The sequence below is a fragment of the Nicotiana tomentosiformis genome, chromosome 10 (assembly GCF_000390325.3).
Source record: "Nicotiana tomentosiformis chromosome 10, ASM39032v3, whole genome shotgun sequence".
Taxonomy (NCBI): domain Eukaryota; kingdom Viridiplantae; phylum Streptophyta; class Magnoliopsida; order Solanales; family Solanaceae; genus Nicotiana; species Nicotiana tomentosiformis.
The window spans coordinates 1,930,261-1,956,959 of record NC_090821.1 but is presented as its reverse complement, the minus strand read 5'-3'; the positions used below and the strand labels follow the sequence as shown (position 1 = coordinate 1,956,959).

The window sequence follows — 26,699 nt, the reverse complement described above, 5'->3', positions numbered from 1 at the left end:
CGTTTCTGTAACAAGGAAGGACAATATCAGAAAGATTACCTGAAACGTAAAGCTTGATTCGAAAAGAAAGGTACAATTAGTGCTTTTGTATGTTTCGAATCAAATTTAGTAGAAGTTTCTAATAATACTTGGTGGCTTGAGTCTTGTGCAACTGCTCATGTATCTACTACGTTGCAGGGATTCCTTACGATCCAAACTACAAATCCAAATAAGGATTTCTTGTTCAAGGAAAATCGTACGAAGCATCCAATTGAAGGCATATGGACTTATCGTTTGATCATGGAGACTGGACGTCACCTTGATCAATTACAGACTCTTTATGTACCTTCAGTTTCTAGGAATTTGATTTCTCTTTCAAGACTTGATGTTTCTGGATTTGATTTAAAGTTTGAAAATGGATGTTTTTATTTATATAAGGATGTTATTTTTATGGTCCTGGTATTCTTAGTGATAGTTTATATAAATTTAAACTCGATGTTGGTTTTTCTGAATCCCTTCTTACTGTTCAACATAACGTTGGAATTAAACGTAGTTCACTAGATGGAAGTTCTGCTTACTTGTGGTATAGGCGTTTGAGTCATATATCCAAAAAAAGGTTAGAAAGATAAGTAAAGAATGAGATTATTCCGAATCTAAATTTTCTAAATTTTACTGATCTTAATACATGTTTGGATTGTATTAAGGGAAAGCAAACCAAGCATAGTAAGAAAGGTGCCACAAGAAGCACCCAGCTTCTTGAAATTATATACACCGATATTTGTGGACCCTTTGATGTTTCATCTTTCGGTGGAGAAAAATATTTTATCATTTTTATCGATAACTTTTCATGTTATGGATACATCTATTTACTGAAAGAAAAATCTCAAGCAACATATGCTCTCAAAGTGTTTGTTAATGAGGTTGAAAGGTAATTAGATAAAACAGTGAAAATTATTAGGTCAGATAGAGATGGTGAATATTATGAAAAATATAATAAATCAGGACAATGTCCAGGTTCATTTGCAAAGTCCTCGAAGAACGTGACATATGTGCACAATATACTATGTCAAGAACACCTCAACAAAATGGTATTGCAGAAAGGCGTAATCGAACACTTATGGATATGGTTAGGAGTATGATGAGTAATTCTTTATTACCCAAATCATTATGGATGTATGCTCTTAAAATCGATGTATATTTATAAAACAAGTTTCTTAGTAAGGCAGTTCCAAAGACTCCTTTTGAATTGTGGACGGGAAGGAAACCTATTTTAAGGCACCTGTATGTTTAGGGTTGCCCAGCGAAAGCTAGAGTTTATAATCCACAAGAAAAGAAATTAGATTCTCGAACAGTAAGTGGTTACTTTATTGGTTACCCAGAAAAATCTAAAGGGTATGTGTTTTACTGTCCAAACCATAGTTCGAGAATTGTTGAAACTGATAATGCAAGATTCATTGAGAATGGTGAAGTTAGTGGGAGTGTTGAAAAATAAAGTATGAAAATAAAAGAGGTGAGGTTCAATGTTCCATTACCCACGAATGTGCCTGCTTCCACACAAATACCAAATAATATTCTAGTTGTTAAGAACACTTTGACAACGCGAGCAGCATTTGTATGAAATACTTCATGAAGAAAATAACTCACAAATATCTGACACAAATGAACCACAAGAAATGCCATTAAGAAAATCTCAACGCATAAGAAAATCGGCTATTTCAGATGATTACATAGTTTATTTGCAAGCGTTGATTTTGACATTGGTCTTAATAAGGATCCTGTTTTATTTTCACAAGCCATATAAAGTAATGAGTTTGAAAAATGGATTGATGCCATGAAGAAAGAGTTAAAATTCATGGAATACAATAAAGTCTGGGATCTCATTGAATTGCCATAAAGTTCTAAAAGAATCGGGTGTAGATGGGTCTTTAAGACCAAACTCAATTCAAATGGCAATATTGAATGATATAAAGCTAGACTTATTGACAAGGGTTATACTAAGAAAGGAGGCATTGATTATAAATAGACCTTTTCACCGATCTCAAACAAAAACTCGTTAAGAATTATTATGGCTTTAGTGGCTCATTATGATTTAGAGTTATACCAAATGGGTGTGAAAACTGTCTTTCTTAATAGAGACCTCAAGGAAAAAGTTTATATGGACCAACCAGAGGGTTTCGAAACTGAAGGAAAAGGTCAAATGGTGTGTAAAATGAAGAAGTTAATATATGGACTCAAACAAGCCTCACGACAATAGTATATAAAGTTTAATGATACTATAACATATTTTGAATTTGTGAAAAATACTGTTGACCTATGTATATACCAAAAGATTAGTGGGAGCAAGTTTATATTTTTAATCCTATATGTTGATGATATTCTACTTGCTGCTAATGATTTAGGCATATTGCGTGAGACTAAAGATTTTCTCTCTAAGAATTTTAAAATGAAAGATATGGGAGAGACATCCTATGTGATATGAATAGATATATTCCGTGATAGATCACAAGCATTATTGGGACTGTCTCAGAAAGTGTATATCGAAAGAGTTCTAGAAAGATTTAACATGAATAATTGTTCAGCAGGAATTGTTCAAATTCAAAAAGGGGGAAAATTTAGTATCATGCAATGCTCTAAGAATGATTTAGAATGAAAGGAAATGGAATCAATTCCTTACTCTTCTATTGTTGGTAGTCTGACGTATGCTCAGACTTGCACAAGATCGGATACTAGTTTTGCGGTCGGAATACTAGAAAGATATCAGAGTAATCCAGGAATTGATCACGAGAAAGCTGTAAAGAAAGTCTTGAGGTACCTGAAAAGAACGAAGGATTACATGCTCATGTATAGGAGATCCAAGCATTTGGAAGTCATTGGATACTCGGATTCAGATTTCGCTAGATGTATTGACATTAGAAAGTCCACGTTTGGTTATTTGTTCCTATTAGCTGAAAGAACAATATCGTGGAAGAGTGCCAAACAGTGTGTCATTGCTACATCCACGATGGAAGCAGAATTTATGGCATGTTTTGAAGCCACAATTCATGCATTATTGTTGTGAAACTTTATTAAAGGACTTGGGGTTGTCGACACCATTACCAAGCCGCTGAAAATATATTGTGATAATTCTGCAGCAGTATTCTTCTCCAAGAATGATAAGTATTTCAAATGTGCCAAACATATTGAATTAAAGTACTTTACCGTCAAGGAGGAAGTTCATAAACAAAGAGTGTCACTTGAGCATATTAGAACTGATCTCATGATTGTAGATCCGTTAACGAAAAGTTTACAGCCAAAGATATTTAAAGAACATGTACATAGAATGGGTCTTGGTTGTATGTATGATGTTTTGACATTCTGAGCTCATTTATATGTTTCTGATATACAATAATGATTTCTTGTGTCTCGTAATGGTGTATACATTATTATTTTGAGATATTACAGGATAAGTTTTAATGAGACATTATTGTGGACCATAATATTTTATAGCTTATGGACCTAATATGATGAGTTGCTAATGTTGTAGTATATGGAAGGGAGTATATAGGCAAAAATATATGTATAATCGCTATAACTCACATTTAGCAGTTTGTCGTATTATGGCATGCATGATGTACATTATAGAAAAGATTTGTTTATGCACAACTAATAAAGTATGTTATTAAATATTAATCTTATGTGATTATTGGGCCACGTGGAGAATGTTAGATTTTTTCTAATTTTTTTTTGACTTAATAAACTTAAGTGCCATAATTAATATTTAATGAAAGACAAATCTCGTCCGTCCGATCGGTTACTTGATGGACGTACAAGATTAAGTCAATTACTCTATAAATTGATCATCTCTCTACCCATTAGGGTTACCGTATTTTATTTTTCTTTTCCATCACTAAAGGCCGCGGTAACTAAAGTGGGGCGAGAAACCAATTCCAATTAACGCTTTCGTTTCGTGATAATGACTTCCGCTTCAATTATGTTTTCTGTATCGATTATATTTAAGATTATGATGATCAAGATTCTGATATGAATTAAAGTTTATGTTTACACTTAATACATACATCATTTAAGGGAAATTACTTTTAGCATCTCCACATACCTCGATTTCACATCTAAATAATGACTAAGATATTCTACTGATTGTCAATCTCCGACAGAGAATTTTACTAGTATATCTTTCAGCGTGCAATGTGTTTCTTGATTGCTTGTAAATTTTTAGTCATTGATTAAACAATGTGTAGGCCCTAAATATGTTATTGCGGTGTACTTGGACTTCTAGAGTATTTGACTTGTTTCTTACTTTGTTTCTATTTTCTAGAGTAGTTGTCTTGTTTCTTACTACTCTTTGTTTCTCCTTTCTAGAGTGAGTCCAGCAATATAGGTTCTGGCCATTAAGCTTTAGTTTGGCGGTGGTAGGTCTAAAGCCTATGACTTCTTAATTTCAAGGAAATTACTTTCGGGTCGTTTGGCTACCGGAATAAGAGTATTAATTTCAGAAATAATTTAAAATTATATTTATTTCATATTTGGTTATTAGTATTATCAAGTCCGGGCATACATTTTATATAAAAATGATGGTATTAACTATCACATGTATATAATATGAAATAGCTTATCAAATATCCTTGTCTATTCCCAGTTAAACCAAAAGAGCATGTTAATTAAGCAGCATTACTTTATAATAACAACAATTACTCATTATTGTTATATTATCAACAATGAGTACATATAAATGGTTGTCGACCTAATTTTAGAAGAGCACATGTATCGTGCAAGTCTAGTATAACTTTCTTAGTGAGTAAAGAAATTATTTGTCCCCACGTAGGTAACCTTCTATGTTATTTATACATTATGCCCCTTTATAATTTTAAAATTAAGAAAGTGATATTTTTAGATCTCTTATGTGTAAAAAAAATAAAATTTTTACGTGTAAAAATAAATCTCTCATATGTAAAAAAAAAAAAAAAAAAAAAAGTTGAATCATAAAACTAGAAATAAATTTCTAAAGAGCTGCAAAATCAATTAAAGTTCTCATCTCATATGATGTCTGTACGGAGTTTCCTTTTATTAGTGTGAAAAGAATTTATTTTCTTTCAAAAGCAGAGGGAAAGAAAGACTTCTTTCAACTACTCATATATATTATATTGTCACAAAGATAAGTGTGGTGAGTACAAAACACCTAGTAAATCTCATCGAGCTCCCATTAAAAGGTGAGATAAGTATTTTAAAAAAACATGTTCTTTAATATTAAAAGGCAGAATAGTCTAAATAGCACTTATACTTGTGTCACTTTGTCATGCCGGTCCCCAAACTTATCATTTTGTTAATTGAACACTTACACTTGTTCAAATCATATATAATAAACGCTTATGACAGAAGGCTACCAGTGCGTGTAATACAATCTCATACATGTAGGACGCCACGTCATTACTAGTGCCACACAGAAAAATAAACTATTGAAAAATAGGACTGGCCACCCAAACCTAATATTTTCTGTCATTTTACACTTTATTGATTATTCCACGTCATTGTTTATTTTCTCAGATAGTATTTTAAAAAAAAAATTGAAGAAAAATCCAAAATGCCACAACAAACAACCTCATAGCCACCATTACAACCTCTTTCTTTATCTGACCACCGTAAACTATTTCCTAACTACCAGCAAAGATCGTCCTTTCAAAATCCCACCCAACAACAGAAGATTTCCTAAGGGAGACAGTAACAACGAAGCGTGCAGGCGCACAAAAGTGCTGCAAATTTTCAACAAAAAGCAAAACTCCAGATATGCAAGAACACTAAGCAAAAAATCAGTAGTCGTTGGGGTAATGAACGCCCAAAGATTCGGACTCATTAGCAGCGAATTGTAACCTTGATTCACCAAGTTATTTCAGCCAGCCTAACCAAAATAAGTGCAATGGAAAAACAGTAACAAGACAAAGCCAAGAAGATGTTCGCCCGAGAATATGAGTTTTGCCGAAAAGTGTACAAATACCAACAATCAGGGCCACTTGACAAATTATTCCGGCGTGATCAGTTCCAAATAGCGAAACACGGTAACAATAACCAAAACAGATCTGTTCGTCAACCTAAAGAGTCGTCAGAATTAGTGACGCTACTACTACGGGTAGGATACCGGAGCAGCGTCATAGGAGGAACGAAACTCGCCGGACCCCTAATCAGTTGGGTTTTGATTAAACAGAAAAAGAAATAAGAAATGTAAAAGATTATTTTGTTAAAGAAATAGAGAAAAATAGTATATTTCTGCCTGATTTTGTGATTTTGAAGGTTCATCCATTGTTTACAGTAGTGTGGAGGGGGAAAGAGGGATTGGGGGCGAGAAGAAAGTTGGGAGAAACTGAGAAATTTAAGAAAATTGGGAAGGGGAGGGTGGTAATTTCGATTAACTTATTAACTTTACTTTTTATTAGTTTAATTCATTTTTAATCAAAATCATTAGTATCACTCTCTTTACACGCATGTGTTATACATAATTTGTCCACCTCCGCTATGTCAATGCCACATAAGCTCGGTCAATGGTCAGAATGATTTAAAAAATTAGTTTTGAACGAGTGTAAGTGTTTAATTGGCAAAAGGATAAGTTTGGGGACCGGCATGACAAAGTGTCATTTAAACTATTCTACCATATTAAAATTATATTTCTAATGTATATCAGTATATTTCCAAAATAGTAATTAACACATGATAAATTATTTAACAATTATTTTTTGGAATCTAATGTTGTCCGTATATTTTTAACTTTAGGGAGCTTCCTCAAGACTCCAACATGGTTTCTTCTTGTATATTGTATGCGTAAAAATCTGTACTTAGAATATTTAAGATAAGATAATACTAAATAAGGAATTTTCGAGTTGTTGTTAGTCGAGATGGGCTAAGAAGCAGCAAGATCCGTAGTCGAAGAGTCGACGAGAACTGTGGTCGAAATGTCAATAATAATCGAGGTCGAGCACCGTTGATAGAGTTGTAACGGCTAGTTTTCAATCTAGGATGTTGAATGGGAATATTTTATTGGATATTCCCTACGCTTGCACTATTATGGTTTCATAGAAACATGTCCCATATAAATAGAAAAGAGAGATAATGATAAGGACATGTGATATTTATTTGTAAGAAAATACTTTGACAAAAAGATTCTCTTTCTCTCTTTCTGTCTTTCTCTTGCTAAGATACAAACATCACATTTTCACTAAGATTCTTATCTATACTATTCCATATTTTTCTATCAGATTCGAGAATAACTCGAATATTCAAAGATTTGTTTGTCATACATCATTGTTAGGAGGAACAACCATCTATTTCGTCATTTATTGGGTGAATCATTCCTCCTCTTTACTTAAATAATATTTATTGTTATTCATTGCTATTGAATAATGCTATATTATTGCTCATACTTATTTGGGACAATTATTGCATATTGTCATCACTATCTGACCCAACCCATCTATTATTTATTGCATCCTTGAAAGTTTCATCTAAAGATATTATTGTTAACTAAGTTTAACCCCTAATCACATAAATTTAATTATTTAAACCAAGATTCGTATTTTTAGGTCAAACATATATATCATGATATCTTATCATCCTCCTGAATGATATCTGATCAGGAGGGCATATGTCGTCTCACCGTAATATCGTACAGTTTCAACTAGAGATATAATAGCAAACATTCCTACCCCTTTTGAAAATCCAATATATATTGGCACGTATGATTTGTAGGCATTGAACTTGTACGTCCAAAAACCTTCACATACCATATCATAAAATCTATATTTATAGTATAAGTTATAGATCGATTCCGCACTTAAATATTAATGCAGAACTCTCGATTTGTAACTGGTGATTAATCTCTGACACGAAACTTTACTAGTATATCTTTGACCTTGCCAATCCTTCAAAATTGAATGGAGAGAGTTAGAAGATAAAGCTTTGATGTGAAGAGGGGATTTTGGTGGTGGGGTTTAAGGCGGTTTATGTGTGTCTCTTGATTGCTGGTAAATTTTTAGCCATTGGTTCTAGAGACGGAGCCAGAATTTAAAGCTTATGGGTTCGAAATTTTAAATTCTTTAAGTTATTAGGTACTAAATTACACTAATAATTTATAATATTCAATGAATTTTTTAAGACAAATACATAATTTGCACAAATACCACTGGGTTCGACCGAACCCATAGCTCCTACTCTCCCTCCCCCATTTGGTTCAACAAATGTGTAGGCCCTAAAAATGTTATAGCAGTGTACTTGGCTTCTAGAATATTTGACTTGTTTGTTACTTCTCCTATTTTCTTTCTAGGGTGACCATTTCCAGAATCCATCTCTATTATAACTAATTTATTTATATTAAATATTTTTATTATTGTTAATGTATTTATAGATGCTTGTGTTAGATTATGAAAATCTTAAATATAATCCTGAGATTTGGCTCGCTTCCGTACAAGATCTCTTCATTTTCTAAAAATATACGTCTCAAATTATTTGTCATTTTAAAAGTTCAAAATAAAATTAATTATTTTTTTCTCATTTACCTTTAGTAGTAATTGTTCTTGAAAATGTGGATGACACATAAATAGAATAAATATTCAATGAAGATAGATTATATTTTAAGATATAAATAAGAATAAAATAGTCAAAAAAAACCTTCTAATTAATATTTCTAAGGGTCGTGTAAAAGATAAATATGACGGATAATTTAAGATTGAGGGAGTAGAAAGTTGCATTGACATATAAATTTGATCAATTAAGTCATTAACTATAAAAGAATTTAATATGGTTTGCTTCGATCTCTCTCCTCACGTTGCCTAACATGAATTCCTTCTTTTTCTCCCAAATTTTATGGAAAAATCATTATCATTCATGCCCCTATTTCATATCTTTAGCAGCAGTATAAATCATTGACTAGGTTAGTCTAAAGTTGATTTTGGTTTAGATTTGTCATTGACTTACTGAACTGAATTTAAGGGCTACCACATGAAAATATTCTTCTAGGCATAAGCTTAGTGTGGCGGCGGTAGGTCCTTCCTAATTCTTAAGTGCTTCTAGAATGCATGTTAATTAAGTAGCATTACTTTATAACGCTAACACTACTCAAAAGTTTTACTCTCTCGGTTCCCATTTAGTTATTACTAGAGTCAAATTACGTGAAAATTGATCAGTACTTTAATATGTATGTTTTCACCATATTAATATGTGAAGAATTGCAAATTATAATATTTTTGTATAATTTTTGAATATTTAAATTTTAGTTTTAAAATATTAAGATAATGTAATCGTATTTAGCTTCAAAAACTAGGCAAATTAACTCTCGAAAAGGGAAATGTGACAAGTAAATGAAAACCATAGGAGTAATATATATAGTATTCAATAATGAATACTTAATTATTGAATATGAAAACTTAATGAATTAATATTACCTCCATGAGCGAAGCTACATGTGTTAAAGGGTGGCCAATTGATCACTCTTTGCCGAAAAATTACATTACATATATAGATAAGATATGAGGTTTTAGCGGTACATAATAACTTAACACCTTTTATCAGGATTTTTTTTCATTTTTCTTAAGTTTGAACACCCTTGAGAAAATTTCTGATTTCGCCACTGAATTTACCGCACTTTCTCTTGGTAGTTGTTTGGGAAAGAAAATATTGAGGGATTGTCAACTTAATTTTATAAGAGCACATGTATCGTGTTAGGTAAAACTTTTCTATTTAGGAAAGAAAAATATTTTTCTCCACGTACTTAACGTTCTAATTTTCCGAGTTTAACACTACTTCGATAATATTTGAGGTATATTAGGTGTATTACAGTATGTTTACATTATTTTGTTTGGGAGGGGCCTTAGTTCATATTTGAAGATATTTATGTGAACAACGGAAAAAGTAAATGAAACCAATGCTTTCATGTGGCTGTTGATATTCAACAAAATATGCCTAAGGTAGACTTAAAGTAGAATAACCCCTTCTCTTGCCCACATTGCTTTTATTTTTTATTTTTTATTTTCCTATAAATATTGCAGCCTATATAAGCGTAAGATATCAGTAACATAATTTTGTAGCAAAACACATTCCTTTCTCACTAATCAAAACCAAATTGATCAAAGTGTCAAAAACACAAAGAAATATGAAGATGCCATCTTCTACTATACTTTCAGAAAAACTCATTAAACCCTCCTCTCCAACTCCTTCTACTCAAAGATGGCACAAACTCTCTCTTCTTGATCAAGCCTTCAGCAATATTTACATTCCCTTTGCCTTTTTCTACACCAAAAAACAACTTGATTCTGTTTCAATTAATCCAACTCAAATATCTCATCTTCTTGAAAATTCATTATCTAAATTACTTGTATCATATTATCCATACGCTGGAAGACTTAAGGATAATACTATCGTCGATTGTAACGATGTCGGTGCTGATTTTTTACGTGTCGAAATTAATATCCCTATATCTCAAGCACTTCAAAAACATAATAATGTTATTGAAGAGATGGTATTTCCACGAGATTTACCTTGGTCAAATTGTACTAATCGTGGTTTAGTTGTTGCTCAACTTAGTTACTTCAATTGTGGAGGAATTGCTATTAGCTTGTGTATATCTCACAAAGTTGGAGATGGACATAGTAGTTACAATCTTTTTCATGATTGGGCCAAGATAACCCGTGAGCCCAATGGGCCAAAACCCGTTTTACAATATGTCCAAGAATCCATCTTCCCTCCACCTATTACTGGTACCCCTTTTTTATCTCCTGTTTGTACATCAAACAAAGAAGATTGCATTCAAAGAAAGTTCATTTTTCCAATCCAGAAACTTAACAAACTCAAGGCATTAATAGCTGCTACATCAAACGTTCAAAATCCGACACGCAATGAAGTTGTCAGTGCACTTATATTTAAGTGTATTGTTGCTGCAGTGAAAGTAGTTAACTCCGGTAAATCATTTCAACCATGGATCATGTCGCAATCTTTTGACTTGCGACATCAAATAGATTTGCCACCAAATAGTATTGGAAACATTCTGACGTCCACTTATATATCTATAGCCGCTGAGAAGTACATGACATTAGCAAATATAGTTACAGAAATGAGAAAGGAAAAGCAACGAGTTTGTGATCGAGATAATGTTGAAGATAATCTATTTCTTAAGAAGTTTCTGGAACTAGCAACAGAAGAGAAAAATTTCTTAAAAGTTCAAAATAATATGTGCAATTTTAGTAGCTTAGTGAAATTTCCAGTACATGAAATTGATTTTGGTTGGGGGAAACCTGCAAAAGTGAACATAGCAAACGGTTTACATAATAAGGTAGTTTTCTTGGTTGGTAACCTAAGTGGAGTAGATGCATTTGTTTCACTAAGTGCAAAAGTAATGTCTGTCTTTGAAAAGGAGAAGGAGCTTCTTGAATTTGCTGCAGCAGTTCCAACTTTTTAGAGAGGATCTTAGTATCTTCGGATTAATTCGGAGTAGCGACGGTTAAAGTTTGAAGTTTTGAAGTTTGCGGAGGATCTCATTCATCCCACTACAGCTCGGCTAGATCCCACTTTAGTTTGCTGTAGAGTTGTCTCCGAGGCTATAGGAATGTTGCGTATTGTTCTTCAATGTATGAATAAATCTTTAAGACGATAGAATTATCATTTTTTTAATTGAAAAAACTTATCCGCGTGCAATGCAAAATGTATTGAGTTTCTAACATTTCCTTCCTTCTACTGGCGTGAACTGTCCTCCACAAAATATTTTCTACTTTTCCTTTCCTTTCCTTTTATTCTTTTATGTTCTTTTGTTTAATCACATTGGTATTCGCTGTCGGTTGCCCTTAGTTTTTAAAAATATATGCTCTTTTAACATATTTGAAGATACATATTCATTTGCAAATGGTAACTTTTCTATACACGTTTCGCGTAAAAAATACGTAAATTATCCCCTTAATTTGTCTCGAAAAGTCAATTGCGTATTCTAACTTTACAAGCAATCTCTTACCCCTATTTTTGTTTAAAATGGATGGTTTATACAATTTGATGGGCAAAGAAAGCGCAGGAATATAAAATTTATTGAATCAAATTCAATAAATAATTGAATTATATACTACACCAAATAAATATTGCGTCCTAAGATAATTGGATTGATTAAGTTCAATATGTATAGATTAAATAAATAAGTCCAAATTTATTGGGCTAACCCATTTAATTGGACTACAAGTGATGAACTCTCTGTTTACCCGTAAAACGGTACAGTTGAATTTGTTCGTGGTTTCTAGACAAGTGAATTAATTTGATCCAAAAGTTAATGAAATAACTCATGAAATATAAAATACTTAGCCTTAGAATGTAGATGGAACGACAGAGCTGATGAGTCTGGGAAATGGTTTTCGGGCACAATAATGATGAGATCAAAAGTGAGAAAATAAAATTGTATTAAAATATTGTATAGAATGTAGTGTAAGTTAGCCAGAAAATTCATCTTCATTACAATGATAACTCAGCTCTCTATTTATAGCTATGTCTAGGGAAGAAAGTCCTAGGATCATGCCCTTCTTTAATGTCAATTATGAGGGTCATTGATGAAGATGTAATGTTAGACATAAATGCCAAATTCCTTGTAACGGGTCATCATCCTTAATGCTGCAAAATATTATGTATTAAATGTTACCGGGCGCAAAGCATTTAATACTTCTTTTATGATTGTTATTTCTTCCGGTGACAAGCGGAATAGCTATGTTCGGTGGCCATCCCCATCTTGTGTTCCATGTGTCCTTCCTTTAAGCGGTCACGTGTCATGTCGTATCTTTCCCTATACAGATAGTTCCCCTGATTTCCGGTGACACAATTTTAAATTACCGGAAAGTCACTACAAGAAAGTATGGAATTTGCAACAATGTTTTAGCAACAACTATAGCATTGTTGGCAAAAAAAAACAAATAGCAATATCATAGAATTTTTAAACACAATTTTTTTTTTGTTAGCAAATATTATAATATTGTTGCTACATTCTATCATTTAGATAATTGATTTTAAATTAAACATATTGGCAACAACTTTTTTCCAACAATCACAGTGTTGTTGGCTTATTGTAATAAATGACAACAACTTGATAAAATTGTTGCTATTATCATAGAACTTTTAGCCATGACGTTTTCATTGTTACCAACTTTTTATATTCCTATTGTCATATTTATGGACAATATAGTATTTTTAAAATATAAATAGAATTGGTAGAAAATACTTTTTTGGCGGGAATTACTATAACTCCCTTTGAAGTTTTTTGACAGTTGATTAGACGCATGTCTCTCCGCATTTAATGTCCCGAACACGCGTCATCCCACGATTCAACACAGCTTTTGCCGATTATCGAGGTAATCATGGCAATGAATTTAGTCGCCAAAATTTTACTTATACGCATCATCCTCCTCTTATGTACTTCATAATTTCTCAAACTTTTAACTCGCATCTCTATTTCCCAAGTTTTCTCTGATCTTCTTCGAACCAGAAATTTTCCTTCCTTCTATTCTAATGGCTTCCTCTTCAAAACGTGCTAGTTCTTCAAAGGGCAAGAACAAAACTGAGGATTCCGTTCCTCCAACAGTGGGTTCCATCATCCCAAAAAGGCTTAGTACTTCGAAGGATTTTGAAGAAAAATTTTATACTGCTAACCCTCGCACATGGGCTGTTAGTAGGTACCCTTCTTCTATTCGTCCTTCCAGTATTCCTGCTGTGAAGGAGGACTGCCGCTGCACTGAGTTAGATATTATTACTTCTGATTTATCGGAGCGAGTGACCCTTCCCAATGTAACGACCCGGTCGGTTGTTTTGAATATTATAACCACGTTTCCCCATTTACTGCTTAATTTATGCTTTACATTTATTATGTGACTTGCCGGGGGTAATTGGTTCAGGTCCGAAGAGTTTTTTGAATGATTTGGAACACCTAGTTTCAAGGTTTTGAAATTTAGTTGAAAAGGTTGACCAGATGTTGACGTATGTGTAGTGACCCGGAGAATTTTTGCTAAGGAAAAATTAAGATTTTGTGGTGTCGAGGTAGATCAATTAGTACAAACTCACCGCGGCTCGGACGTTTTGGGTTGAACAATGCACCGGAAAGTAAAGGAAGATTTTTGGCGGAAAAATGCATTTCTGCGATCCATTATGCGACCGCATAATCACTCCGCGGGCCGCATAATGGTCGCAAAAGTGAGGCAGAAGAGGGCCGGTTTGGATGAAATATGCGGTCGAATATGCGACCGCATAACTGTTCTGCGGTCACTATGCGACCGCAGAACAAGTATGCGGGCCGCATAGTGACCGCATACACAGACAAATATTTTCCAGTATTGGACACCGATTATGCGACCGATATGCGGTCCGCATAACCATTATGCGGTCGCATATGCGACCGCAGAATCTCTTCCGGAGCTTCATTTTTTTGATTTTTATAAACCCGGCCCCATTCTTATAAAATACTATTGGGGGTCATTTTGAAAGTTTTCATCTGATATTTTAGAGAGAGAAAGTGAAAACTTAGTCATTTATTGTAACGACCCGACCGGTCGTTTCAAGAGTTATAATTCTGTTTTTTCCATTTCTACTTCTTTTTATGTTATTCAGCTATATTATGTTATATCGGGTTAGTGGGTTCGAGTCCGAAAGGAACTCGCAGTGAAATAAGACACTTAGTCTCATAATTAAAAAATTGAGTTAAAAAAGTGGACCGGATATGGACCTATGTGTAAACGACCTCGGATTTAAATTTTGATGATTCCAATAGCTCTATATAATGATTTTGGACTTAGGAGCGTGTCCGAAATATTATTTGGAAGTCCATAGAGGAATTTGACTTGAAATGCCGAAAGTTTTATTTTTGAGAAGTTTGACCGGGGGGTTGACTTTTTGATATCGGGGTCGGAATCCGATTCTGAAAATTGGAATACCTCTGTTATGTCATTTGAAACTTGTGTGCAAAATTTTGAGGTCAATCGGACGTGATTTGGTAGGTTCCGGAGTTGTTTGTAGAAATTAGAAATTTCAAAGTTCATTAGGCTTGAATTGGGGTGTAATTCATGGTTTTAGCGTTGTTTGAGGTGATTTGAGGATTCGACTAAGTTTGTATGATGTTTTAGGACTTGTTGGTATATTTGGTTGAGGTCCCGAGGGCCTCGGGTGAGTTTCGGATGGTTAACAGATCAAATTGAACTAGAACAACTGCTGCAATTTCCTTCTCTAGGAAATTGCTTCTGCCCAGAAATCGAGCCCAGATGTGAGCCCAGATCGAGCTCAGGGTCGAGGGCCACGACCGAAGCCCAGATCGAGCTCAGGGTCGAGGGCCACGATCGAAGGCATGATCGAGCCTAGGGTCGAGGGTCACGATCGAAGGCCGGGTCGAAGACATAATCGAAGGCCAGGATCAAAAACCAGGATCGGGGGCCAGGACCATGGACCAGGATCGAGGACCTCGATCGAATGCCAAGATCGAGGCAGAACCGAGGATGTCTGGGCAGAATTATAAAAATAGGGACTTCGTCCCATTTGCCATTTTTGACAAATTGGAGCTTGAGGAGAGGCGATTTTTGATAAAGTTTCAAGGAAAAACTTGAGGTAAGTCCCTTGTGATCATTTCTACTCCATAATATTGAATTATCATCGAATAATCCAACTAGATTACATGATTTTGAGGTGTAAATTGGAGATTGGAACTTAGAAATTTGGAAATAAGATTTGTGGGTTTGAGGGTCGAGTTGAGGTCGAATTTTGGTAAAATTGGTATGGGTAGACTCGTGGTTGAATGGGCTTTCGGATTTTGTAACTTTTATCGGGTTCTGAGACATGGGCCCCACGGGTAATTTTTTAGGCAATTTCAGGTTTTGGTCTAATTTTGTAGTTTTCTTGTGGAATTCATCGCATTAGCGCGTATTGATGGTATTGTAGTGATTGTGAATAGATTTGGAGCATTTGGAGGCTGAGTCCAGAGGCAAGATCATTGCGGGTTAGAGATTTGACCGGTTTGAGGTAAGTAACGATTGTAAATCTAGTCTTGAGGGTATGAAACCCCGGATTTCGTATCATTTTACTATTTTAAAGTGACACACATGCTAGGTGACGGGCGTGTGGGCGTGCACTGTTGGAGATTGCAACTTGGTCCATCCCGTGGAAACTGTAAAATTGCATACTTTGTTGAAACCATTGATACTTATATGTTTTAGAAAGATTTTTTTGTAAATTAGGCTGAATGCCATGTTTGGGCCTTGCGCCAATGTTGTATGGACCCTTAGGGGCTGTTTCTTACCATACTCTCACTATATTCGATTGAAAAACTATACTCAGTCATGTTTATACTTGTTTACCGCATAACTCAGTTTTATGACTCTATTTTTTATGCATATAAATGTTTCGGGCCGAATGCCCTGTTTTACTGAAATGCCCGAGTGGCTTGATTTGTGAGGATGAGTGTGGATCGGGGCTGCCCGCCTGCAGCATACTTATGACTGAGTGAGGCGGAGGTCCTGATTGGTGAGGATGAGTGTGGATCAGGGCTGCCCGCCTGCATCATACTTTATTATTATCGCACGTGAGTTGTCCGTGTAGATTATAGCGCTTGGGCTGAAGGAGCCTCTCCGGAGTCTGTACACACCCCCAGTGAACGCAGGTACCTACTGAGTGCGAGTGCCGAGTGCCGAGTGCTGAGTGACTGGGAGGCAAGAGTGATTGTGAGATATGCCCGAGTGGCAAGAGTGATTGTGAGGTATGCCCGAGTGGCAAGAGTGATTGCGAGGTATGACCGAGTGGCACGAGTGACTGTGAGGTTTGCCCGAGAGGCTGTTTATGATATCATCATTTTTTGCTCACCTTTGCATTGAGCCTTTATTTGAAAAACTGTTGGAAAAATGTCTTTAAATGATTTTTACTGGAAATGGATTTAAACGAGATGTTTGATTCAAATCCTGATTTTTAAGAGCATGTGGTATTTTACTGAGATTTCCTGATATGAACGTTATATGCTTTAATGCTCGTCACTACTGCTCAGTCTTTATTTATTGTTGTTACTTACTGAGTTGGCGTACTCACATTACTCCATGCACCTTGTATGCAGATCCAGGTGTAGCTGGACACGGTAGCGGTTATTGAGTGTTCTGGTTGCAGATTTTCTTGGAGATAGCAAGGTAGCTGTTTGGCGATCGCAGCCCCTGTCTTCTCCCTCTTATCTTCCTCTAGTTGTATTTAACTATTTTCCGGGCTGAGTTAGCCTTGATATTATTAGACAGATTGTAGTATATGCTCATAACTAGTGACACCCTGATGTCGGGCTTTTCTTTTCCGCACTTCTATTTTTCTTTGATTTAAACTCTTTAAATGAAGGCTTATGTTAAATAACCTTGAAATTATCTTTAAAATGAAAATATCAGTTTGTTTTGGAAATGAGTCAGCTTGCCTAGTTCCACGATAGGCGCCATCACGACAGGGGTAGTTTTGGGTCGTGACAGATTGGTATCAGAGCCTAGGTTACATAGGTCTCACGAGTTATGAGCAGGTTTAGTAGAGTCTTGCGGATCGGTACAGAGACGTCTATACTTATCTTCAGGAGGCTGCAGAACCCTTAGGAAAATTTCACTTTCTTGTATTCTATCGTGCGAAAATGATTCAGTTTAAGACATAACTCTTTGAATTCCTTCCACGCATCTCGTATGCGCACATGAGCGCTCGGTATCAGTTGCGCATCGCCGGTTTGTGATTCTATGAATGAGGTTCGAGATGTGTATTATGTGTTTTGGTGATGGGCTAGTCTGGAGGACTTGAGGCCAGGTTTAAACCGTAGTTTTAGCTCGGTAGCTTCAGTTGTAACCTATACGTTTGGACTCATATGTCCGATAATGTCCCTACGAGTGGAATTATGGCTCGATGAGCGGTGGAATGGCTTTGTGGTGAGTATGACGTAACTGCGGGAAGTGTTAAGACTATGTGAATGTGATGAGAAGTATTTTCTTGAAATGTTAGGGGAGGCCATTGGGTGCTTGATTTTTGTTTTGATGCGACGTACCGTCTCGAGTGTGAATGTTTTGAAGGATCTTTCACGTTGTTAAATTTTGGGGCAAATTAAATTCTCGTGTCTGTTAATGAGTTTGAACTCAAGAAGCGTAAGTGGTTGTGTAGTAGTGGTGGTTGCGAATGGGTATTTTGATGTTGATGGCTTGGGAAAGATAATCTTTGAAGAGACTTAGAGTCGGTAACATTTTATTGGTTCAGGTGCGACAGAGATACATTTAGATTTGATGCAGCCGTTGGGTAGCAAAGTATGAGGGAAAACATGACGGGAAGTGTTTCGCGGTGGTTGAAGTACTAGCATGTCAAGTTGGAGAAGTAGAGGTTGAGGAGGTTCTTAAAGGAGATGATTTAACTGAAGTAAGAGTGGCAGATTAGCATATGAATTCACTAGTAGGGTAGTCGTGCGCCTTGAGAAAGTGTAGAATGGTTTGGAATCATGTTAATATGTGAATCGGTCTGCAGACTCTATTTGGAGTGATAGTTAGTGTACAAAGAAAAATTGAATATGGCAGAAAGGAGTGTGTTTGAAATGAATAGAGGCGTGAAGATCTGATTATCATGTCAGGTGCAATATAACTAGAGTTCGGAATGTATTGTTGACGTACAGTTGATGTCAATAGGGAAATTGCAGACTTATACAAATGGTGGGCAAGCATGAACTCAGGAGAATTTACGAATTTTGTGGTCATTGCACTCAGTGTAGTGTCATTGGGAGATGTCGGTAAGGAATTCCACATGTGGGTTATCTCCTACGTGCAGCTAGCGGTGGCGTGAAGTTGATGAAGCTTTTGTGAGGAATATTACTAGCTACTCGGTAGGAGGTCGCGTGTGTAATTTTGGCTGGAGATTCAGAATGTTCATGAAAGGCTTAATAAAAGACTTCGAGAAGTCTGGCAGGTTAATGGTGCGAGACCTTGGTAATTGAGAAGGAGAAATCCTTACGGGTTCTAATTTTATATAATTGCAGCTTAAGGCTAAGTGGGGGAGTCTGCTATCGACGAGTTGATTGCACGGTTATGGGTTATATTAGTTTCGGTTCGGGGTATACAGGTGAACCAGTTATGACTTGCAGAGGTCGAGATAGAGGATGACTCGGGTAAAGGAATATCTGGACACAAGTTGTATTACACTCTATGGTTATAGGAGGGCCATAAAATAATTGAGTGGTTATTCACAGAGAATGTAGTGTACATGGAGCGGGAATTTACTCGGTTGCGTAGCAGTGTGGGTTACTCTTTATTCCCTTGGGTGTTAGTGTGCTAATGGGGCAGAAGTCGTTTCGGTCCGTTAATTCGTGAATTGATTAGAGTGGATGACTCTCGAGAATAGTTCCAATGGATTCAAGATTTATAAATATGGCTAGAAAATTAGGAGTTGCATTGAATGGTGTTGAGACTCGTGGCATCTTATATCATTGTGAATTATGCATTTCAGTATCAAGAAGGTGAAGGAAACGGTTTTAGGTTCCTATAAACTCTCTTCGGAGTAAGCATGTTTGGATGTGGAACCTTTGGAATACATAAAAAAAATTAAAAAAAAGGTATTCACCGGCTTATAAGCCTTAGGGCGGTGTGATTCTTTGCTAGAGTTCGTGGGGTCAGTTTTAGTTAAGGATAGAAGTGTTCTAATAAGGAAATTAAATAGCAATTTGAAGGCGATTTGGAAAGAACTTGGGGAAATAAGACAGTTTGGAAGTAGGTTGGGGTAACACAGTAATGGGTATGATCGGTTATTTGTGTACTTATGACATGGCTAGTATCTACAGGTGCTTCGTGGAATTGCTCCCAGATTTGGCAACCTGTGTGGCTTGGCGAAGTTAGAGGAATTCGGTTCAGATAGCTTGATTATGTGCAAATGGATTTCAAAATGTTCATGATGAGTTCTACCATGGTTTAAACCTAATAATTTCTACCGATGTACGGAGCGTGTTTTGTGTTATGATTTTCTCCTAGAAAGAAGCAAGAAAGAGGTTTCTGACTAATAAGGTATGTAATTTGCTAGTGACTCAGAGTTGATAATGAAATTCTTATGCTTGTCACATGATGGCATAATAGATTTGGTGTGTTGTGCGGGAATAGGATTTACATGTACCATGTCACAGTTCAGTTTTGAAGGGAAGGACATAAATTCTTAGGCAGCATGAACGGTTTCCGATGACTAGGTAAATGATATTACTATCTGGTATAGCTTGATGAGAGTGTACATTTCAGAAAGGGGCAATGTGTTTTGATTAATGGGTACTTCGCTCGTATTGTGACACTCTCCTGGTTGATCGACTGTTGATATTCAAATTTTTGCCAGGTGGCACGGAAGAAGTTTCAAAGTATTTCTCGTGGGAGAATTGTGTATGAGAGAGGTGTTAGTCATTCGGGCGGTGGAGGTAGAATCAAATAGGCTGATTCATGTGTTCTATGGAATTGAAATTGGGAGTTTTCATGAGCAGATTATTTCATGGTGGTGGACTGTGAAGTTGTGGCCAGAGCTAGCCAGATGATAGAAGGTATTATAATTCCGTCATTGTGGACTTTTGAAGGTTGTTTATTTATTAGTGGCAGACCATAGTTGATTTGGGGGCCCATTGGTAGGCCCAATTAAGATGTGTATTCTACACCGAGCAGGATTGATTGGCTCCATACTGCTATTGTTGAAGGATGTGCCCTTCGGTTGATGTGAAGCTTATTCGTGTTCTGAAATGATCTGTGAGTTACTCTTCTATGCTACGAGGAGTTATGATTTGTGGTTATATGCACATATGGTGCGGTTCTATTATGGCCTTATAACGAAATTTGAGCGAGAATAGTATTGGATATTGCTTGGTTGATGACGTATTGGTCATGTTCTTTCGGATTATATGTGGCATGGTGTCGTTTGCTTCTTCGTGGTTATGGTAATGCACTTTGGGTACTTGATGTCGAATTTCGCATGGTTATTGATTTTAGCAGGGTGGCTTGAGGTGTTTTCATATGGACCAATATTTGGAAAGGGTCGCGTATTGCAGCAGAGTTATGTAGAAATATGATCCCTTGTGTAAGATTCGTATGTTATGGTTACGGCTTTTGGTACAGATTGTTCAGACATATACGATATGCAGATGCAAACTTTTCATCTTATAAGAAATTTCGGATGTTGGAAATTTGATTCGAAGGCTTGTGGGCTAGGTTGAATTGAGAAATTTCAGTTATGCTGTGCTATCGGACCTGTATGGGATAGGGTGACGTGGGATCACCCCCGGGTATGTGCATGTGAAAGCTACACGGTGATTTGATAGCTTTTGGAGCAACTCTAGGCACGTTCGAGGACGAACGTATGTTTAAGCGGGGGAGGATGTAATGACCCGACCGGTCGTTTCGAGAGTTATAACCCCGTTTTCCTCATTTCTACTTTTTTTGTGTTATTCAGCTATATTATGTTATATCGGGTTAGTGGGTTCGATTCCGGAAGGAACTCGGAGTGAAATGAGACACTTAGTCTCATAATTGAATTGAGTTAGAAAAGTGGACCGGATATGGACCTATGCGTAAACGACCTCGGATTTGAATTTTGATGATTCCAATAGCTCCGTATGGTGATTTTGGGCTTAGGAGCGTGTCTGGAATATTATTTGGAAGTCCATAGAGGAATTTGGCTTGAAATGCCAAAAGTTTTATTTTTGAGAAGTTTGACCGGGGGTTGACTTTTTGATATCGGGGTCGGAATCCGATTCTGAAAATTGGAATACCTCTGTTATGTCATTTGGGACTTGTGTGCAAAATTTGAGGTCAATCGGACGTGATTTGATAGGTTCCGGAGTTGTTTGTAGAAATTAGAAATTTCAAAGTTCATTAGGCTTGAATTGGGGTGTAATTCATGGTTTTAGCGTTGTTTGAGGTGATTTGAGGATTCGACTAAGTTCGTATGATGTTTTAGGACTTGTTGGTATATTTGGTTGAGGTCTCGAGGGCCTCGGGTGAGTTTCGGATGGTTAACAGATCAAATTGAACTAGAACAGCTGCTGCAATTTCCTTCTGTTGGAAATTGCTTCTGCCCAGAAATCGAGCCCAGATCGAGCCCAGGGTCAAGGGCCACGACCAAAGCCCAGATCGAGCTCAGGGTCGAGGGCCACGATCGAAGGCATGATCGAGCCCAGAGTCGAGGGCCACGATCGAAGGCATGATCGAGCCCAGGATCGAGTGTCACGGTCGAAGGCCGAGTCGAAGACATAATCAAGGGCCAGGATCGAGAACCACGATCGAGGGGCAGGACCGAGGAACAGGATCGAGGACCTCGATCGAAGGCCAAGATCGAGGCAGAACCGAGGATGTCTGGGCAGAATTATAAAAACCGGGACTTCGTCCCATTTGCCATTTTTGACAAATTGGAGCTTGAGGAGAGGCGATTTTTGATATAGTTTCAAGGAAAAACTTGAGGTAAGTCCCTTGTGATCATTTCTACTCTATAATATTGAATTATCATCGATTAATCCGACTAGATTACATGATTTTGAGGTGTAAATCGGAGATTGGAACTTAAAAATTTGGAAATAAGATTTTGTGGATTTGAGGGTCGAGTTGAGGTCGGATTTTGGTAAAATTGGTATGGGTAGACTCGTGATTGAATGGCCTTTCTAATTTTGTAACTTTTGTCGGGTTCCGAGACGTGGGCCCATGGGCAATTTTTGAGGCAATTTCGGGTTTTGGTCTAATTTTGTAGTTTTTCTTGTGGAATTCATCCCATTAGCGCGTATTGATGGTTTTGTACTGATTGTGAATAGATTCGGAGAATTTGGAAGCCGAGTCCAGAGGCAAGATCATTGCGGGTTAGAGATTTGACCAGTTTGAGGTAAGTAACGATTGTAAATCTAGTCTTGAGGGTATGAAACCTCGGATTTCGTATCATTCTACTATTATGAAGTGACGCACATGCTAGGTGACAGGCGTGTGGGCGTGCACTGTTAGGGATTGCGACTTGGTCCGTCCCGTAGCAACTGTAAAGTTGCATACGTTGTTAAAACCATTGATACTTATATGTTTTAGAAAGATTATTTTGTAAATTGGGCTGAATGTCATGTTTGGGCCTTGCGCCAATGCTGTTTGGACCCTTAAGGGTTGTTTCTTACCATCCTCTCACTGTATTCGATTAAAAAACTATACTCAGTCATGTTTATACTTGTTTACCGCATAACTGAGTTTTATGACTCTATTTTTTATGCATATAAATGTTTTGGGCCGAATGCCCAGTTTTACGGAAATGCCTGAGTGGCTTGATTTGTGAGGATGAGTGTGGATCGGGGCTGCCCACCTGCAGCATACATATGACTGAGTGAGGCCGAGGGCCTGATTGATGAGGATGAGTGTGGATCGGGGCTGCCCGCCTGCAACATACTTTATTATTATCGCACGTGAGTTGTCCGTGCAGATTATAGCACTTGGGCTGAAGGAGCCCCTCCGGAGTCTGTACACACCCCTAGTGAGCGCAGGTACCTACTAAGTGCGAGTGCCGAGTGCCGAGCTCCTAGTGCTGAGTGACTGGGAGGCAAGAGTGATTTTGAGGTATGCCCGAGTGGCAAGAGTGATTGTGAGGTATGCCCGAGTGGCAAGAGTGATTGTGAGGTATGCCCGAGTGGCAAGAGTGATTGTGAGGTATGACCGAGTGGCACGAGTGACTGTGAGGTTTGCCCGAGGGGCTGTTTATGATTTCATCTTTTTTTGCTCACCTTTGCATTGAGCCTTTATTTGAAAAACTGTTGGAAAAATGTCTTTAAATGATTTTTACTGGAACTGGGTTTAAACGAGATGTTTGATTCAAATCCTGATTTTTAAGAGCATGTGGTATTTTACTGAAATTTCCTGATATGAACGTTGTATGCTTTAATGTTCGTCACTACTGCTCAGTCTTTCTTTATTGTTGTTACTTACTGAGTTGGCGTACTCACGTTACTCCCTGCACCTTGTGTGCAGATCCAGGTGTATCTGGACACGGTAGCGGTTATTGAGTGTTCTGGTTGCAGATTTTCTTGGAGATAGCAAAGTAGCTGTTTGGGGATCGCAGCCCCTGCTCTTCTCCCTCTTATTTTCCTCTAGTTGTATTTAACTATTTTTCGGGCTGAGTTAACCTTGATATTGTTAGACAGATTGTAGTATATGCTCATGACTAGTGACACCCCGATGTCGAGCTTTTCTTTTTCGCACTTCTGTTTTTCTTTGATTTGAACTCTTTAAATGAAGGTTTATGTTAAATAACCTTGAAATTATCTTTAAAATAAAAATATCAGTTTGTTTTGGAAATGAGTCGGCTTGCCTAGTTCCACTATAGGCGCCATCACGATAGAGGTTAGTTTTAGGTCGTGACATTTATCCATCAATTTCTTGTTCAAGGTTTGAAGATTTCACAAGGATCTTGCTAGGGCTTCAAAAAGGTAAGAATTTTTTTCCTCAATTATTCAATTTCGGGTTTGGAGTAAGGATGAGTGATTAATAGTATGATTCTTGGGTGTAAGAGTATTATGTATATATACCAATAAGGTTGTGGAAAGATTGTTAAGTTCAAATGGGTAAACATTGGGTTAAAAATTGTAGAAATCTTCATAAACTTTAATTGAAGATTTGAGGTTCGAGTTGATGTCGGATTTTGGTGAAATTTATATAGTTGGACTCGTGGTTAGATGGGCGTTCATAGTCTGTAACTTTTGTTGTGTTCCGAGATGTGGGCCCCACGGGCGATTTTGAGTTAATTTCAGAATTTTTGTTAAAATATTGATTTTGTTAATTAGATGATTCTATTATTGTTGTATTTATGATATATAATTGATTTTGGCTAGATTTGGGTCATTCGGAGCCGGATATTCGTGGGAAAGGCATTATGAGCGATTGATTGAGCTTGGTTCGAGGTAAGTGGCTTGTCTAACTTTGTGTGGGGGAAATCCCCTTAAGATTTAGAACTATTGTGCTATGTGAGCGTCGTGTACGTGAGGTGATGAGTACGTACACGGGCTAGTTATGGTAAAACCTGATTTTTCTTACCGAGCAGCAATATGTTTTCCTTTTATTTTGAGTTATACCATTTTAATGAGTACTAATCTATTTTCATTCTTAATTGAGTTATTCCAATATGTGTAGCTATCATGTTTAGTCTAATACAACATATCTACGTATCTTAATTGTTTATGTGAATTATGTGCAGCATGCTTAGTGAATTTCCTGCTTCTTTCATGACTGATACTTAGTCTAAATTGTAAGAATTTCGTAATGTAGTTGTATTTCTATCATTCGCGCTGCATATTTACTTTGGGACTACAGAACGGTATTCCGGGAGATCCCTCTGTACTGCTTATTTACTTTGGGACTACGGAACAGTATTCCGGGAGATCCCCCTGTCTTGCATATTTACCTTGGGACTACGGAATGGTATTCCGGGAGATCCCCCTGCACATTTACTTTGGGACTACGGAATGGTATTCTGGGAGATCCTCCTGCACATTTACGTTTGGGACTACGAGACGGTATCTCGGGAGATCCCCTGTTGTGTTTCTGTGTACTGAGCTGTTACCTTCTATGATTCCATTGTTGTTAAATTTTAGCCTTTATTTTATTGCGCTATTACACTCTATATTATTTTATTATATATTTACCAGTAGGGCCCTGACCTGACCTCGTCACTACTAGACCGAAGTTAGACTTGGCACTTACTGGGTACCGATTGTGGTGTACTCATGCTACTCTCTGCACATATTTTTTTTTCGTGTGCAGATCTAGGTGCACCTTATCAGTCCCACTATCAGTGAGCCGGGACAGTTTTGGAGATTTCAAGGTATATCTGCCGCGTCCGCAGACCTCGGAGTCCCCTTCTACTCTTTCTCATGTCCATTATCTTCTGTATTTTTCCTTGTTAGATCCTGACGTATATAGACACTAGATTTTTCCTTCTGTAGTTTGTGATTCACGATGTTCCGGATTTTGAGATTTGTTGTGTATTTTTGAATAGTTGGTTAAATTTATATTTTTATTTTATTATTTCGCAAAATGTTAGGCTTACCTAGTTGTAGTGACTAGGTGCCGTCACGATGTCACACGGAGGGAAAATTGGGTCGTGACACCCAAGGAAGGTTTTACATATTTTTTTCACGTATCCCTTTACTTTGGGTGCGTTTTCTTTGAGCGGAGAGCTCGATCCCGTGATTGCAAAATTTTACCTTCCAAGTGAGCCCTTCAGTATGGAGGACGGTTGCCTGCCTTCGACGCCTGTGTCAGGAAACTGGGGAAGAGCTATCATTAGCTCGTATGATGAATCTTTATTCCCCCAAGATTTTTCGGGGAGGTATGATAAATCTCTGTAAACGTGGACACCATCCTTTGTTGACTAGCATGGATGATGACAACGACCGTGGGTGGATGGAACGGTTCGTTGTAGTTGCCACCAGTGACATTATTCCAACAACGGCTTCATCCTTTCCGGTTGCTTGGAACCGTTCTCGTAAGTTCCCTTTAAAACACTTTCTCTTACTAAATATTCTTTCATACCTATATTGATCCTTCAACCTTCGTATGTTACAGCGACTCGATAGACCCCGCCGATGGTAGAAGGCTTGGACCGGTGGGTTCAGAAGATCTTGGACATCACAACGCCCAAAACTCGTTAGAGGATCTTAATATCTTCGGATTAATTCGGAGTAGCAACCGCTAAAATGGGAAGCGATTCCTATAGGAAAGTTTGCGGAGGAT

The 26,699-nt window shown here is 37.0% G+C and overlaps 2 protein-coding genes across 2 annotated transcripts; both read left to right on the top strand.

The window, feature by feature from the left end:
• Positions 1–2,635: 2,635 nt before the first annotated feature.
• LOC117279722 (secreted RxLR effector protein 161-like) lies at positions 2,636–3,037 on the top strand. Its single transcript, XM_033659306.1, has one exon. It carries the CDS (start codon positions 2,636–2,638, stop codon positions 3,035–3,037), a length of 402 nt encoding a protein of 133 aa, XP_033515197.1.
• A 6,978-nt stretch (positions 3,038–10,015) lies between these two features.
• On the top strand, positions 10,016–11,682 carry LOC104108723 (acyltransferase Pun1-like). The gene has a single exon (XM_009617829.4). It carries the CDS (start codon positions 10,106–10,108, stop codon positions 11,405–11,407), a length of 1,302 nt encoding a protein of 433 aa, XP_009616124.1. The 5' UTR covers positions 10,016–10,105; the 3' UTR covers positions 11,408–11,682.
• The last annotated feature ends 15,017 nt before the right edge of the window (positions 11,683–26,699 follow it).